Source organism: Rhodnius prolixus, unplaced genomic scaffold (genome assembly GCF_049639745.1).
Source record: "Rhodnius prolixus isolate KJV_2025 unplaced genomic scaffold, Rpr scaffold_29, whole genome shotgun sequence".
Lineage (NCBI taxonomy): Eukaryota > Metazoa > Arthropoda > Insecta > Hemiptera > Reduviidae > Rhodnius > Rhodnius prolixus.
This window is the reverse complement of record NW_027411628.1, coordinates 1,079,887-1,096,021: the sequence shown is the minus strand read 5'-3', so window position 1 is coordinate 1,096,021 and position 16,135 is coordinate 1,079,887. Positions and strand designations below refer to the sequence as shown.

At 32.3% G+C, this 16,135-nt stretch overlaps 1 protein-coding gene across 1 annotated transcript; it reads left to right on the top strand.

Annotated features, from left to right (window-relative positions):
- The first annotated feature begins 282 nt into the window (after positions 1–282).
- LOC141459934 (uncharacterized) lies at positions 283–7,399 on the top strand. Its single transcript, XM_074139495.1, has 2 exons — positions 283–1,474; positions 7,155–7,399. Exons 1-2 carry the CDS (start codon positions 351–353, stop codon positions 7,156–7,158), a joined length of 1,128 nt encoding a protein of 375 aa, XP_073995596.1. The 5' UTR covers positions 283–350; the 3' UTR covers positions 7,159–7,399.
- The last annotated feature ends 8,736 nt before the right edge of the window (positions 7,400–16,135 follow it).

Below are 16,135 nucleotides of genomic sequence, written 5' to 3'. Positions count from 1 at the left end.
CATAATTTTAATTTTCCTTTTGTTTTTTTTTTTTTATTTGTGTAAGTTGCAAATCTGATATATTCCATAAATCATATTCAGCTTGGATAACTAAAAATTTTTTTCCTCCATTACTGTTTGTAGTTATGGTCAACTATTGTTCTGGCGGTCCATTTTTTTTTTTTTTCCTATACTAAAATATTCCCAATCGGATACATTACTTTTTGAAGTTCTATTGCAACAAACCAAAATCACTTCTTTTTACAAAGTTAAAAAATAATTTTTGTTTTTGTTTTCAGAATCTAAGAAAAAATATACGTTAAGTATATCTTCTATATTAATTATTTACTTATGTTTATATTTTTACAAAAATGCCTTCTAAATATCGAAAAAGAAAGCAAATAATTAAAAATTTAGTAACGGGCATTAGACAGACAATTGACAGCACTGCTGAGCTCGAGAACTACACTACTGTGACTCCCGCCGCCACTAAGCAACAACGGTACTACGTTAAAAATCGCGAGGGAATAGTAAGAAAACAGCAACAATATAATTTTAGACAAAAAGAAAAAATCCAAGAGAAACAGAAAGAGTACAATATAGAACATAAAGAAAAAATCCAAGAGAAACAGAAAGAGTACAATTTAGAACATAAAGAACACATTAAAGAGAAACAGAAAGAGTACAATTTAGAACATAAACAAAAAATCCAAGAGAAACAGAAAGAGTACGATTTATTTCATAGAGAGGAAATAAACAAAAAACAGAGAGAGTACGATTTATTTCATAAAGAGGAAATAAACAAAAAACAGAGAGAGTACGATTTATCTCATAAAGAGGAAATAAACAAAAAACAGAGAGAGTACGATTTATCTCATAAAGAGAAAGTAAAGAAAAAACAGAGAAAGTATAATTTATCTCATAAAGAGGAGATACAGAAGAAACAGAGAGAATATGACACAGCTCATTCAGAACAAAAAAGAAAGAAGCAAAGAGTATACAATGTTGTCCATAAAGTTGGCATAGCAAGGAAGCAAAAACAAAAAGACAGAATAAACAGTGAAAAGAAGACTGAAACACAAAGAAAGTACAATGAAGAGAAAAGAAACAAAGTCAGCAGTAGACAAAAACGTTATGATGGAAGAAATCGAGCTGTTATCAACTTAAAAAGAAATATCCGGTACTTTTTGACTCGGCAAAACGTAAATAAGCCCTCGGTGTCATTCGCTAATTTATTGAAAAAACGGATACAGACACGAAAAAAGATAAATAGGTTTCAAGGTGAATGCGCGTTAATAAACAGATTATGTGCAAATTTAAAGCTAAATAGTAAAGTTAATAAACATTATATTGTCAAAAATAAAACTAAACGCACATTGTTTTATTACCTGATAAAACATTCTAATCATTTAGTCGGAATCGCTCGATCATACTTAAGATTTCTAAACAATAAATTAAAAGCCGTTGTTGATGAGGCCGTTAATAAGTTCGAAATCAATAAAATTAAAACTCTAACTCCTAAAAATATCGTGAAAGTATTCGGAGGTAAACAGAAACACACTGCACATTCTGAACCTTATTTCTTCGAAAGCTCTTATAGCGCGATTCCTCCCGGTCATACATTTCTTGCAAATAGTCAGCACGTTTTCGTGAACGCACACAATTTAAAAAAGTACATTACTAAAGGTAATAATATTGTAGAATGGCCTTGCGGTATCACGTGTAAATTTTCAAAACAATGTATGAGCACTATTTTAAATAAATTAGTTGAATTTGTTCAGGGCGGTATAAATACTGTGTCAATCAAAAAGCTTGCAAACACATGTCGGTACAGACATCACAATAAAAAAGGTCACACCATACACTGCGCTTCACACAACAGTATATTCAAATGCAGTACACTTCTACAACTTCTTTCAGAATTGGCGGTACATTACACCGCGTTTAGGAACATAAAAAGACAGATTTACATCATACGTAATCTATTTTTCAAAATTAATCGTGTAAGTACAAGAATTAATAAAGCAAATAATGTCGACTCTATTTTACGGTCCGTTAAAGATTTAAAAAAGTTTCTCGGAACACTTAAAATCGACACCAATAAATTTAAGAAGTACGTACCATCTACTAGTTGCGACACCAATGAAATAAATATTCTGCATAAATATAAAAAAAACTTATCTTCCTTAAAACGTACAGTCTGTTCTTTTCCGGAGAATTTTTGCGCGTGTTGCAATATGTTAACTTATGACGAGGATTTAAAAGATTTCGTAAATTTTAAGAAAAACAATAACAAATCATGGCAATCTATAATTCTTAATATTAATAAAAACTATGATAATATTCGCCGACGCGGTCTTAAAATTTGTACATACTGTGCACGAAAATTGAATCAAAATTGTATTCCCGGACGCGCCGCGTATAACTGTTTAGAAGTAGATACCGTGCCAAAAGAAGTTGGTAAGCTGAATATATTCGAAACAATGCTGACCCAATTAGTTAAATCGTTCCAATGTGTAATTCGTCTCCAACCGAAAAAAGGGAAAATTGCGGTCAGTGAAAAACTTAAAGGGTTAAAGGGTCGCGTCACTTATTTACCCCTCCCTTTGCAGAAAAACGTGGACCTACTTCCGAATGAATTGCCCCAAAATCATGAAGTGGTTGTACTGGTTAATGGCGTACCTACTCAAAACCGAGTCATATGGCGAGATTTAGTGAGCGCGAATAAAATTTACAAAGCGATTGCTGCTTTAAAAGAAATTAACCCGTTGTACGCGAACGTAAATCTAAATGTAAAATTATTACCGAATATTAACGAAAATATAGGTAACAAATATACTTTTAAGGATGTATCCGGGGCATCCATAAAAAAAGTAGATAGTACAACTTTTTATAAAACCGGATTTTATACTTTTCACTCCCTTCATCCGATAAATATGAGCGCGGTTGAATCGAGCGAAATCGAATCGTATCAAATGCAGCAAATGAAGGGAGAGTATGTGTCGGTTTTTGATAAAAATTTAGATTATTTAACATTTCCGCATCTATTTCCTAAAGGCAGGTTCGGAAAATTTGACATAAATAGAAATTATCCTCTGTCGGACGCTGAGTATCATAAAACGCGAATATTGAATAAAGACGGGCGATTTCGGCGGGATCCTTGTTATTTATTTCATTTGTTAAATGACAGTGAATTTAAATACCTTGGCGGGGCCATTGCCCACTTGTTAAACGTTCGCGCGTACAAACCGTACACGGTCAATGATATTTTAACTAAAGTTACCGTAAACGATGAACAGTTGGAACAACATTTAATCAATTTATTTAGTTCGTTACGGGGTACTAAGGAGTATTGGCAACGTCGTCGCCAAGAACTCAATGCCATGACACGCGATTTTGGGGCGCCGACTTTTTTTGTAACTTTGTCATGTGCAGAATATGATCATTCCGAGTTATTGCAATACATTGTCAAAATTAATAAAGATGTTCCTAACGTGGAGAAAATGTCCGCCGGGGAGTTATGTGCGTTAGATCCGACTAGCGTATGCAGATATTATCACCGTCTCATCCGAAATATGTTCAAGTTCCTAATTAACGATAAAATAAACCCGGTATTAGGTTTCGTAGAGCACTATTTTTGGCGCGTAGAATATCAAGAAAGGGGGCGCCGCATTACCACATGTTATTGTGGATTCGGGATAGTCCGGAAATTAATAACGTCTCCTTAAAAAACGTTGCCGATTTTATTAATACATACATTTGTGCTCGGTTGCCGGATCCTTTAGAGTCACCTGTCTTACACTCGTATGTTCGGAAATATCAAATGCATAAGTGCAACTCATACTGTCAGCGTAAATATCGCGTTAAACAAAAAATTTATACCAAATGTCGGTTTGGATTTCCGCGTAAAGTTACTGACGAATTAATAATTAATGACATAATTTCTACAATCGCGTCTAGAGTTAAAGGTTTCGGTCCGAAACGTGTTTATGACTTGCCTAGACAGAGAAGTGAGGTTCGCATTAATGACTACAACCCTGTCCTTCTATTAGCTTCCGGCGGGTTTAACGTTGACGTGCAATTTGTTAAAGACGGTGATTTGAGATTAGTCATTTACGTAACTAGTTATATATCTAAAAATGAAAAAACGGAATTAGAAGATTTATGGGCTGATATATGTAAAGAATCGAATAAAAAAGCGTTGTGGAGTTTAGGCTTAAAAAAATTAACGCATCGGCAGATCGGGTTATACGAAACAGTGGATCGGTTACTCGGGCATCATTTGTACGGTAAATCAGAAGATATGAGATATATCAGCACCACGTTTCGCGAGAATAGAAAACTATGTTTAAAACCGTATAATGAACTAAAAAATATGCCGGCTAATTCCACGGATATATATTTGAAGTCATGGCTGAACGACTATTATCCGAATCGACCCGACAATCTAGAAACATTAAACTTATACGATTTCTGTCGTTATCACGATCTTTCCCGCGATCAATTAGAAGCCGAAAACCGAATAAATTTAAAAAATAATGTTATTTTAAGAAAGCGCGGTAAACCTTACGTGATTCAACACCCCATTTACAAAACGTTAAATACAGAACAAGACCGCAATAAGTATTATCATTCCCTTTTACTTCTTTTTAAACCGTGGCGAAATGAATCGGATATTTTAAAAGGTTTTCGGACGTACCAAGAAGCGTTTGACCATTATTCCGCGGAATTAAAAGAGGCCATGACTTACCACGATAAATTAATTATGATTGAAGAAGGAATCAAAGAACTTCAGAGTAAAATTGCGGAATTCAAAGAAGAGAATTTCATTAATTTAGAAGACGATAATATTATCCGAGAAGTGCTGGATGCAGACGTGGCGATGTTGGAAGTTTGCGCGGCGATGTATACTAACATTGATGATCGCGATAGTAAATTTAATTTAAACGAAGATCAGAGCCGGATTTTTAATAAAATATCTAAAACACTTATCGACCAAAGTCAAAAAAAATGCAATAGTCAAATAAAATTATTCGTATCTGGTGTAGGCGGTACGGGTAAATCGTATCTCTTAAAAGCGTTAAAAGTTTGCATTAATAATACATTTCCGCCTAAGAAAGACACTGTTTCAGTGGCTATAACGGCTCCGACCGGCCTGGCTGCATATAATGTAAATGGCATCACCATTTACCGGCTTTTATCGCTCCCGGTAGAGCACCAGCAAACCGCCGAATATAATAAATTAAACGTCGAAAGCTGTCGGGCGATTAGGCACGTTCTTCAAGACATGAAATTGTTGATAATAGATGAAATTAGTTTAGTTTCGAGTCTCGTTTTCGCTTATATTCATCTTCGGTTGACGGAAATTGCCAAAAATAATGAACCATTCGGAAATTTTAATATTTCACTTTTCGGTGATTTGTTACAATTGCAGCCAGTTAAAGGTAATCAAGTTTTTAAAAAATTAACTCGCATCGAATGCAAATCCAAACTCGGGTCTATCGGTTCTGCTGATCTTTGGTCGATGTTCGAATACGACGAATTAAAAATTAACGTGAGACAGAAAAATGATAAAAGCGGTTTCGTAAACACTTTGCTCAATATTCGGCCAGGTAATATCTGCGCAGAAGACATCGCACTATTAAACTCGCGTGTTTTGCCAAAAAATGATTTAAATAATGTAATAGAAAATTATAAAGAATTACTCGATTCCGGTAAAAATCCGTTGTGTCTCTTCGCGACTAAAGCTCAGTGCACAAGTTTTAATAAACTTTATTCAGATAAATTTGCGAAAGAAATAGTCACAATAGATAGCATCGATGAAATTGATTATAATTTTAAACTCTCGAATAAAAAAATAAAAGATTTGAACGTTTTAATTAATAAAATTTCGGAAGACGTCTCCCGCACTGCTAATTTATCTAAAACAATAAATTTATTTGTTGGCGCGAAAATAATGGTTAAAAGAAATATCGATATTGCTAACGGAATTGTAAACGGAACAATCGGTACAGTTGAACGGTTTGTTTATAAAGGAAACGTGGTAGATACTTTAATAATTCTCGTGAATAACAAGCCCTTTTCTTTAGAAAGGGTTAAAGCGCGATTTCTGTTGTTAAAAAATATTTACGTGCATAGGAAACAATTTCCGGTGACTCTTTCGTACGCGGTAACCATCCACAAATCTCAAGGCCTAACCTTGGATTGTTTGTTCACGAGTTTAGGTAAAGAAGTGTTTGCACCGGGTATGCACTACGTAGCTCTCTCGCGGGTCACTAATTTAACCGGTTTGTATTTAATTGATTTCGATTCGTCAAAAATAAAAGTAGATACGGACGCGATAAGTGAATACCGTCGTTTAAATAAAATGATCCAATCACCACGTTTGCAAACTGCGAATAATAATATTCGCGTTTCCCCCACCATCAATTTAACAAAAGAAGAATCCCTTCTCCAATCAAATATTAATCGCGAACTTTGTTCTAAAACGGAAATATTTGGCTTACCGAATTCTGACGGCGTTTCGTGTTACGCAAATGTTGTGGCACAGTGTTTAATTAATATAAATTCCGTTAAATTTAACCTAACGAATAACCTCGTCAATAATATAAACTTAACTTTCCCGGATCCAAAAACTCGCGATAACTACCAAAAAGTGAGTGTAACTTGCGAATTATTTAATATTTTAACAACCGGAATAACTCGTGGAACCAAAAAATCTAACACCAAAAGACTCCGTGGACTAATTGCTCAAAACGACATAAACTTCAACGCTAATATTCAGCAAGACGCGCAAGAATTTCTATCGTTCGTAATAAATGCTTTAAAAACAGAAAATATCATTCCGAGCAAGTTATTTGATTGCACAGTTAAATTCGTTAGAAAATGTTTCAATTGCAATCATTATTGGGATGACGTTCCCTTTAATCCTGAAATAATGTACTTCCTAGAATTCGGGGTTGTCCAAAATAACGAACCGGTTGGTTTTCTAACGTTATTCGACTATAAATTATCGGATATAACTTGTTCAGAATGCGGGGAAAATAATATTTATATTAAAAGTAAATTAAATTCGGTATCGGACTATCTAATAGTAATATTAAAGCGTTACCAAGGAAATCGTGTTTTAAATGAAATTCGCTCTTTCGATGAAAATAATGTTAAAATTGACGGCTTTAATTTCACACTGGCGTCCGTGATTTACCACTTCGGTTCAGGCCTTAATTCCGGTCACTATGTTTGCGCGATAAAAAGTCAAAATAATTCGTGGACTTCGTTAAATGACGAAATTATAAATTATAATTTTAAATTCAATCCGGGATTAAAAGACGCGTACATTTTAATGCTAAAAACAATGTAAAAACAAAAATCGAAACCGATATATTTTTAATTTAAAATATTTCATTTCGGTCGTTAGAGAGCCAGCAGGTAACGGACATTAGGACTGACTGCATGTGATTTCTATTTAATGATAATATTAATTAATTTGTTTGTGCATGTTTCTCTTTTAAAAAAATATATGATTGAAATAGAATTTGTTTTTCGCAATGAATCTTTATTGTTGTCCCGATATATTTTTTATATTGACACGGTCAATACCGTGAATGGAAATATGTCATTTTAGTTTTAAATAAGATATGGGCCAATTTAGGCCTAAGCCTTACGCCTTAACTTACTCACCCGCCTTTTCATGGCTTATTATAATTGATTATCGAAATATAAGATTTTTTTCATATACAGTGTTGTCTGTAACAAGAAATCGAAAAACACACTATATATTATTTTTCCATTGAACAAAGAAATTTATTTCATTGTAATTTACATATATATTTGCGATTAAAACAAATTCAATGTCATATTCTACAATATTTATTAGTTAATTTCTTTATTTTATTTAATTCCATGTTTTCAACAATTTTACTCACTAATTTATTTCTACTATTCATAAATTTTTGAAATTCCTTTAGATGAATAATGAAACACAGCTGAGTAATAAAAACGTTAAATTAACTAACTTCCAACTTCTTTACCTATTTTTTGAAATATTACGCTCGTAGTTTTTTTTAATAATGTAGAAAACTTTAAGATAACCAACTAAAATTAATTAAATTTGATGCAGTTCTAAGGATTGTAGACCTAATTCAGAGGAAGCAATATACATAATGTTAAATAAATCCTCCTCACTGTGAAAGGTTTGTTGTATATAATTATTTTATTACATCAATTGCAATGTTTTGTTATATTATGTGTGACTAAAACTAACTGACGGACTAAATCCGCCGAAGCCGGTCCCAAGCCCTGGTTGTAAAAAGATGAGGGGTCCGTTTCATTATGTTGCAGATATAAAGGCAAACTGTACGCAGAGAGATCATATTCAAAGATGTCTATGAAGTTTAAATATTGTTCGTCATAGGACTATGAAACTATAATTAAAACTGTCCAAAAGGTACAAAAATCTCTTTAACAAAAACTTACAGTTTAAATGTTAAGTATAAGGGTTGATTAAACGACAAAAGGTACACAAATCAGCGAGTACCCAACATTTCATTCCTATTACAGCTCGTAATAATTTGAGCAATTTAGAAAGTTTTTGAAAATATTTATGTTTTTTTAAAATTTCTTTCTAATTTTTCCCCATTTTTATAAAAGATTTCTCTTACTATTAGGTTTTCTGATAACATCCCCCGAACAGTGTCTTCATACATCCTTGCAGAAGATATTAGAAAAAGAATCCATTGTACTTTTGCAAAATTTGATATCATTTAAGTAAAATTTTACTGCATTAAATTTTCATTAATATTTTTTACATTTTATTTCACGTCTCAGACCCTTATGCTGGCCATTTTTTGTCAATAAAATATTTTTGCTCAGTGAAGAGTAGCACCATTTAATTTAAATTGATTGTAGCAGAAATGCTTAAAGCAAAGGTTTTTTATGAGACGCTATTCTATTAAACAATAGAAAAATTCATCACGTTTTTAAGAAAATTAACCATCACCAACATACATTGACAAATTCATTGTTATTATTACTTTGACATTAGATTCAAGTACAATTTAAGAACTTCTTTACATTGTCGTTTAAACTTCATCCTTTGATTAAACAGATAGGCCCAATACTTTGCCAAATGGTCAAATGTTAATTAAAAAATATGAGTTAATTAATTATACATATTTATAATTATACAGTCAATTTATACAGCTTCCTTTACATCTTTCCTCATCTGATTATACACATGATTTTTTGTTTTTTTATTTGCTTTTTAGTGCAACAGTCTGCATAGGAAGTTGACCTTCAGAGTATTGGTTCTCCAAGCATTTCTGGCCAGAGCTTTTTTTCTCCATTACCTGATTTCCAGCTTTCTGAGGTACTCCAATTCCTCAGTCTACCTCCGCAGGCTTGTGACAACTTAATTAGAAAGAAATTTTAAAAAAACATAAATATTTTCAAAAACTTTCTAAATTGCTCAAATTATTACGAGCTGTAATAGGAATGAAATGTTGGGTACTCGCTGATTTGTGTACCTTTTGTCGTTTAATCAACCCTAATACTTAACATTTAAACTGTAAGTTTTTGTTAAAGAGATTTATATATTCTGGTCTCTTTTTTCTTACCATGTTGTTCACTATATTTGACCAGTCTTCATTTGTATGGGGTATGTCCCCAAGACAAATTATTATAAATAAAAAAATAAATAAATTTTTTTTTTGTATGATTGACAATCGCCCAACATACACGCGCGGTTTGTGTGTCACTCAGCTCATCACCTCTAATTTATCTAAAACAAATTTCATTTATTGCCATATTCGAAAGGAATAAAGGATCTACAGCATTTTTCACTTCGTATAGGAAAGATTTTAAGGACTTCAGGTAAAACACGACACTCTTAGGACTTCAATTCAATGGAGGAGAGTGGGTCGTTGAATCTGCTTCGTGGATAGCATAACAATCTAAAATCTTACCTATATGATGATGATGTACAAATAAACTGGATAAGATGAGCTAAATAATAATAGTTCTATAAGATTAAAAACAAAAAGGTACAAATTTTGTTTTTTATTATTTAATCATAACCCCATTATACTAATATTCTTAAATATGTGCTAATAGATGTACACAGGATATGTCCTTGATTTAGCAGGCACAAGGTCAAGGTGTATTATTAATAATTTACAAAAAAAAAATATAATTGGGATAAGGATAGATGTACGCTCCTCGTGCATGCATTTTTTATTACATATTATCTCTCTATGTTATGAATGTTAGGAATGCATATAGACTGTTTAAACATGAGCCAAACAACTCCGACTTGCTAAAGAATTATTTATCTGTTAAAAAAAACTATAAAAAACTAATTGCTCAAAAAAAGAATGTATTCACAAGGGAATTGATTTCAAAATTTTCAAATGTTAAAAATAGCGCAGAGTTTTGGAATACTGTAAAATATTTTACTGTAAAACCGGTCCAAAAAAACTATATCAGCATAATTGAATGGAATAATTTTTTAAAGGCTGTGTATCCTCCTAGGATACATATTAAATATAATTTTTATTCTGTAAGCGATCCTTATCTGGATCGTAACATTGATTTAGAGGAATTGCAATTAATTATAAAATCATGCAAATTACATAAGTCTCCCGGTACTGATAAAATTCCTAATGAAGTGTTTAAACATCTCACACCTGAGTGGGAGCACTATTTGTTAAACTTGTTCAATACGATATTAAGCAACGAGCAGGTTCCTAAATTGTGGTCAAAATTAAAGATAACAATGCTGTTTAAAAAAGGGGACAAGCACGACCCAGAAAATTATAGAGGAATAGCTCTTGTAAATACAATTTGCAAACTATTTACAGGTATTTTGACTAAAAGGATATATGATTGGGCGGAAACAAATAACATTCTTCCGGAAGAGCAAGCTGGATTCAGGAAGGGTCGTAGTTGTTTGGATCATTTATTTGCAATTAATTCGCTTATGAGTATTCACACTAGATTTAAAAAAAGTTATTATTTAGCAATGTTTATAGACTTTAAAAGAGCATTTGATTGCATTAATCATGAAAAGTTATGGAATAAACTTTATTATTTGGGATTAAGTGGAAAGCTAATAAGAATAATAAAAAACTTATACGATAATGCTTGCCTTCATTTGAAAATTGATAATAATCGTACTGATGATATAGAGATAACGCAAGGTGTCTTGCAAGGAGAGTGTTTAAGTCCATTGTTGTTTGTTCTATACATTAGCGATATTTTAGAATACTTTGCAAAAGCTGATCATGTTGGATTGAGTATTAATAGTAAAAAAGATATTATTATGTTGCTCTTTGCCGATGATGTGGTAATGTTTGGTCAATCTTGGTCAGATTTAACCAAGAAAACTAAAACACTGGAAATATATTGTAAAAACAATTCAATTACGTTAAACTCAGAAAAAACAAAAATTATCCCTTTTTCAAGATCAAATAAACCGAAAGTTTTAGGAGATGTATTTTACGAAGGTCAACTAATACAGTTTTGTAAAAAATACGTTTATCTAGGAGTTCCATTCACATTTAATTGTAAATATAAAACAGCTGCTGATTATTTTGTGAGCAGGTCAACTCCACAGATGGGAAAAGTTTTGAGTATTCTTTGTAATGGTAGATCTAAATCGTGGGAAACTAAGATCAAACTGCTAGAAACCATAATTTCATCAACTCTCCTGTATGGATCAGAAATTTGGGCAAACAGATATTTGTATGTTGTTGAAAGGGTGCAGCTCAGGTTTATGAAAAAGCTGATGTGTTGGCCAAAGAACACTCCAGACTGGATGGTGAGGCTTGAATCTGGCAGGTTGGCATCAAGTGTACAGGTGTTTAAGAGGATCCTGGGTTACTGGTTGCGCATCATGAACATGAGTGACAACCGATTGCCTAAACTTGCGTTATGTAGAATGAGGGGTTTGAGTCAACAAGAGGGTAACAAAGTTGAGTGGAATTGGTTCTCCCAATTGCAGCAATGGCTTGCTGTTATTGGCGAATCTGACTTCGTTCTTTGTGATAATGAGAGGTGCTTAAAACAGAGGGTACCAGATTTGATCGAAAAGTGGACTAACCATGTTCTTTCGCTCGATGTCGATAGGGCTGTTCATTCTGGCTATAGTCGCTTGTATAGAGATATAAGTTTATTAGGTCTAAATGAGGATTATATTTACTATACTTGCGCTTTAGACAGAGTGGTGAGCCAGATTCGAGTATCGAGTTGCAAGGCATTGAGAATCAGATCTAGAAATGGTTATTACCACATAGATACCAATTCAATCTGTACAATGTGCAATTTAAATAGAAAGGAAACCCTGGAGCACTTTCTCCTAGACTGTCCGCTGTATTCACCGATGAGAAGACACTACCTGGGAGAGTTTCTTCAAAAAGAGTCCCAGCTAATAAACATTCTAAAAATAAACACATATGACCGCCTAAATCAGATCTACTATTATATAATAGAGTCTTTAAAGCTGAGATCATTTGTGAAGGATGAATAAAGAAATAGAAATAGAATTTATTGCAGCTAAAAATGTTATATCAGTATGATTATTATTATTTTTTATTTTTTGTTTACAAAGAAAAGTTTAATTTTGTTTAATTATTTTATTACTATATAACAGTGGTTATTTAAAATTATTGTACTTTTCAGAACCCCTGTAATATGTTAATAACATCAAATACAGAAGTTTATCTATCTATCTATCTAGAATAGCGTCTCATAAAAAACCTTTGCTTTAAGCATTTAATAACTCCTACTACAATCAATTTAAATTAAATGGTGCTACTCTTCACTGAGCAAAAATATTTTATTGACAAAAAATGGCCAGCATAAGGGTCTGAGACGTGAAATAAAATGTAAAAAATATTAATGAAAATTTAATGCAGTAAAATTTTACTTAAATGATATCAAATTTTGCAAAAGTACAATGGATTCTTTTTCTAATATCTTCTGCAAGGATGTATGAAGACACTGTTCGGGGGATGTTATCAGAAAACCTAATAGTAAGAGAAATCTTTTATAAAAATGGGGAAAAATTAGAAAGAAATTTTAAAAAAACATAAATATTTTCAAAAACTTTCTAAATTGCTCAAATTATTACGAGCTGTAATAGGAATGAAATGTTGGGTACTCGCTGATTTGTGTACCTTTTGTCGTTTAATCAACCCTTATACTTAACATTTAAACTGTAAGTTTTTGTTAAAGAGATTTTTGTACCTTTTGGACAGTTTTAATTATAGTTTCATAGTCCTATGACGAACAATATTTAAACTTCATAGACATCTTTGAATATGATCTCTCTGCGTACAGTTTGCCTTTATATCTGCAACATAATGAAACGGACCCCTCATCTTTTTACAACCAGGGCTTGGGACCGGCTTCGGCGGATTTAGTCCGTCAGTTAGTTTTAGTCACACATAATATAACAAAACATTGCAATTGATGTAATAAAATAATTATATACAACAAACCTTTCACAGTGAGGAGGATTTATTTAACATTATGTATATTGCTTCCTCTGAATTAGGTCTACAATCCTTAGAACTGCATCAAATTTAATTAATTTTAGTTGGTTATCTTAAAGTTTTCTACATTATTAAAAAAAACTACGAGCGTAATATTTCAAAAAATAGGTAAAGAAGTTGGAAGTTAGTTAATTTAACGTTTTTATTACTCAGCTGTGTTTCATTATTCATCTAAAGGAATTTCAAAAATTTATGAATAGTAGAAATAAATTAGTGAGTAAAATTGTTGAAAACATGGAATTAAATAAAATAAAGAAATTAACTAATAAATATTGTAGAATATGACATTGAATTTGTTTTAATCGCAAATATATATGTAAATTACAATGAAATAAATTTCTTTGTTCAATGGAAAAATAATATATAGTGTGTTTTTCGATTTCTTGTTACAGACAACACTGTATATGAAAAAAATCTTATATTTCGATAATCAATTATAATAAGCCATGAAAAGGCGGGTGAGTAAGTTAAGGCGTAAGGCTTAGGCCTAAATTGGCCCATATCTTATTTAAAACTAAAATGACATATTTCCATTCACGGTATTGACCGTGTCAATATAAAAAATATATCGGGACAACAATAAAGATTCATTGCGAAAAACAAATTCTATTTCAATCATATATTTTTTTAAAAGAGAAACATGCACAAACAAATTAATTAATATTATCATTAAATAGAAATCACATGCAGTCAGTCCTAATGTCCGTTACCTGCTGGCTCTCTAACGACCGAAATGAAATATTTTAAATTAAAAATATATCGGTTTCGATTTTTGTTTTTACATTGTTTTTAGCATTAAAATGTACGCGTCTTTTAATCCCGGATTGAATTTAAAATTATAATTTATAATTTCGTCATTTAACGAAGTCCACGAATTATTTTGACTTTTTATCGCGCAAACATAGTGACCGGAATTAAGGCCTGAACCGAAGTGGTAAATCACGGACGCCAGTGTGAAATTAAAGCCGTCAATTTTAACATTATTTTCATCGAAAGAGCGAATTTCATTTAAAACACGATTTCCTTGGTAACGCTTTAATATTACTATTAGATAGTCCGATACCGAATTTAATTTACTTTTAATATAAATATTATTTTCCCCGCATTCTGAACAAGTTATATCCGATAATTTATAGTCGAATAACGTTAGAAAACCAACCGGTTCGTTATTTTGGACAACCCCGAATTCTAGGAAGTACATTATTTCAGGATTAAAGGGAACGTCATCCCAATAATGATTGCAATTGAAACATTTTCTAACGAATTTAACTGTGCAATCAAATAACTTGCTCGGAATGATATTTTCTGTTTTTAAAGCATTTATTACGAACGATAGAAATTCTTGCGCGTCTTGCTGAATATTAGCGTTGAAGTTTATGTCGTTTTGAGCAATTAGTCCACGGAGTCTTTTGGTGTTAGATTTTTTGGTTCCACGAGTTATTCCGGTTGTTAAAATATTAAATAATTCGCAAGTTACACTCACTTTTTGGTAGTTATCGCGAGTTTTTGGATCCGGGAAAGTTAAGTTTATATTATTGACGAGGTTATTCGTTAGGTTAAATTTAACGGAATTTATATTAATTAAACACTGTGCCACAACATTTGCGTAACACGAAACGCCGTCAGAATTCGGTAAGCCAAATATTTCCGTTTTAGAACAAAGTTCGCGATTAATATTTGATTGGAGAAGGGATTCTTCTTTTGTTAAATTGATGGTGGGGGAAACGCGAATATTATTATTCGCAGTTTGCAAACGTGGTGATTGGATCATTTTATTTAAACGACGGTATTCACTTATCGCGTCCGTATCTACTTTTATTTTTGACGAATCGAAATCAATTAAATACAAACCGGTTAAATTAGTGACCCGCGAGAGAGCTACGTAGTGCATACCCGGTGCAAACACTTCTTTACCTAAACTCGTGAACAAACAATCCAAGGTTAGGCCTTGAGATTTGTGGATGGTTACCGCGTACGAAAGAGTCACCGGAAATTGTTTCCTATGCACGTAAATATTTTTTAACAACAGAAATCGCGCTTTAACCCTTTCTAAAGAAAAGGGCTTGTTATTCACGAGAATTATTAAAGTATCTACCACGTTTCCTTTATAAACAAACCGTTCAACTGTACCGATTGTTCCGTTTACAATTCCGTTAGCAATATCGATATTTCTTTTAACCATTATTTTCGCGCCAACAAATAAATTTATTGTTTTAGATAAATTAGCAGTGCGGGAGACGTCTTCCGAAATTTTATTAATTAAAACGTTCAAATCTTTTATTTTTTTATTCGAGAGTTTAAAATTATAATCAATTTCATCGATGCTATCTATTGTGACTATTTCTTTCGCAAATTTATCTGAATAAAGTTTATTAAAACTTGTGCACTGAGCTTTAGTCGCGAAGAGACACAACGGATTTTTACCGGAATCGAGTAATTCTTTATAATTTTCTATTACATTATTTAAATCATTTTTTGGCAAAACACGCGAGTTTAATAGTGCGATGTCTTCTGCGCAGATATTACCTGGCCGAATATTGAGCAAAGTGTTTACGAAACCGCTTTTATCATTTTTCTGTCTCACGTTAATTTTTAATTCGTCGTAT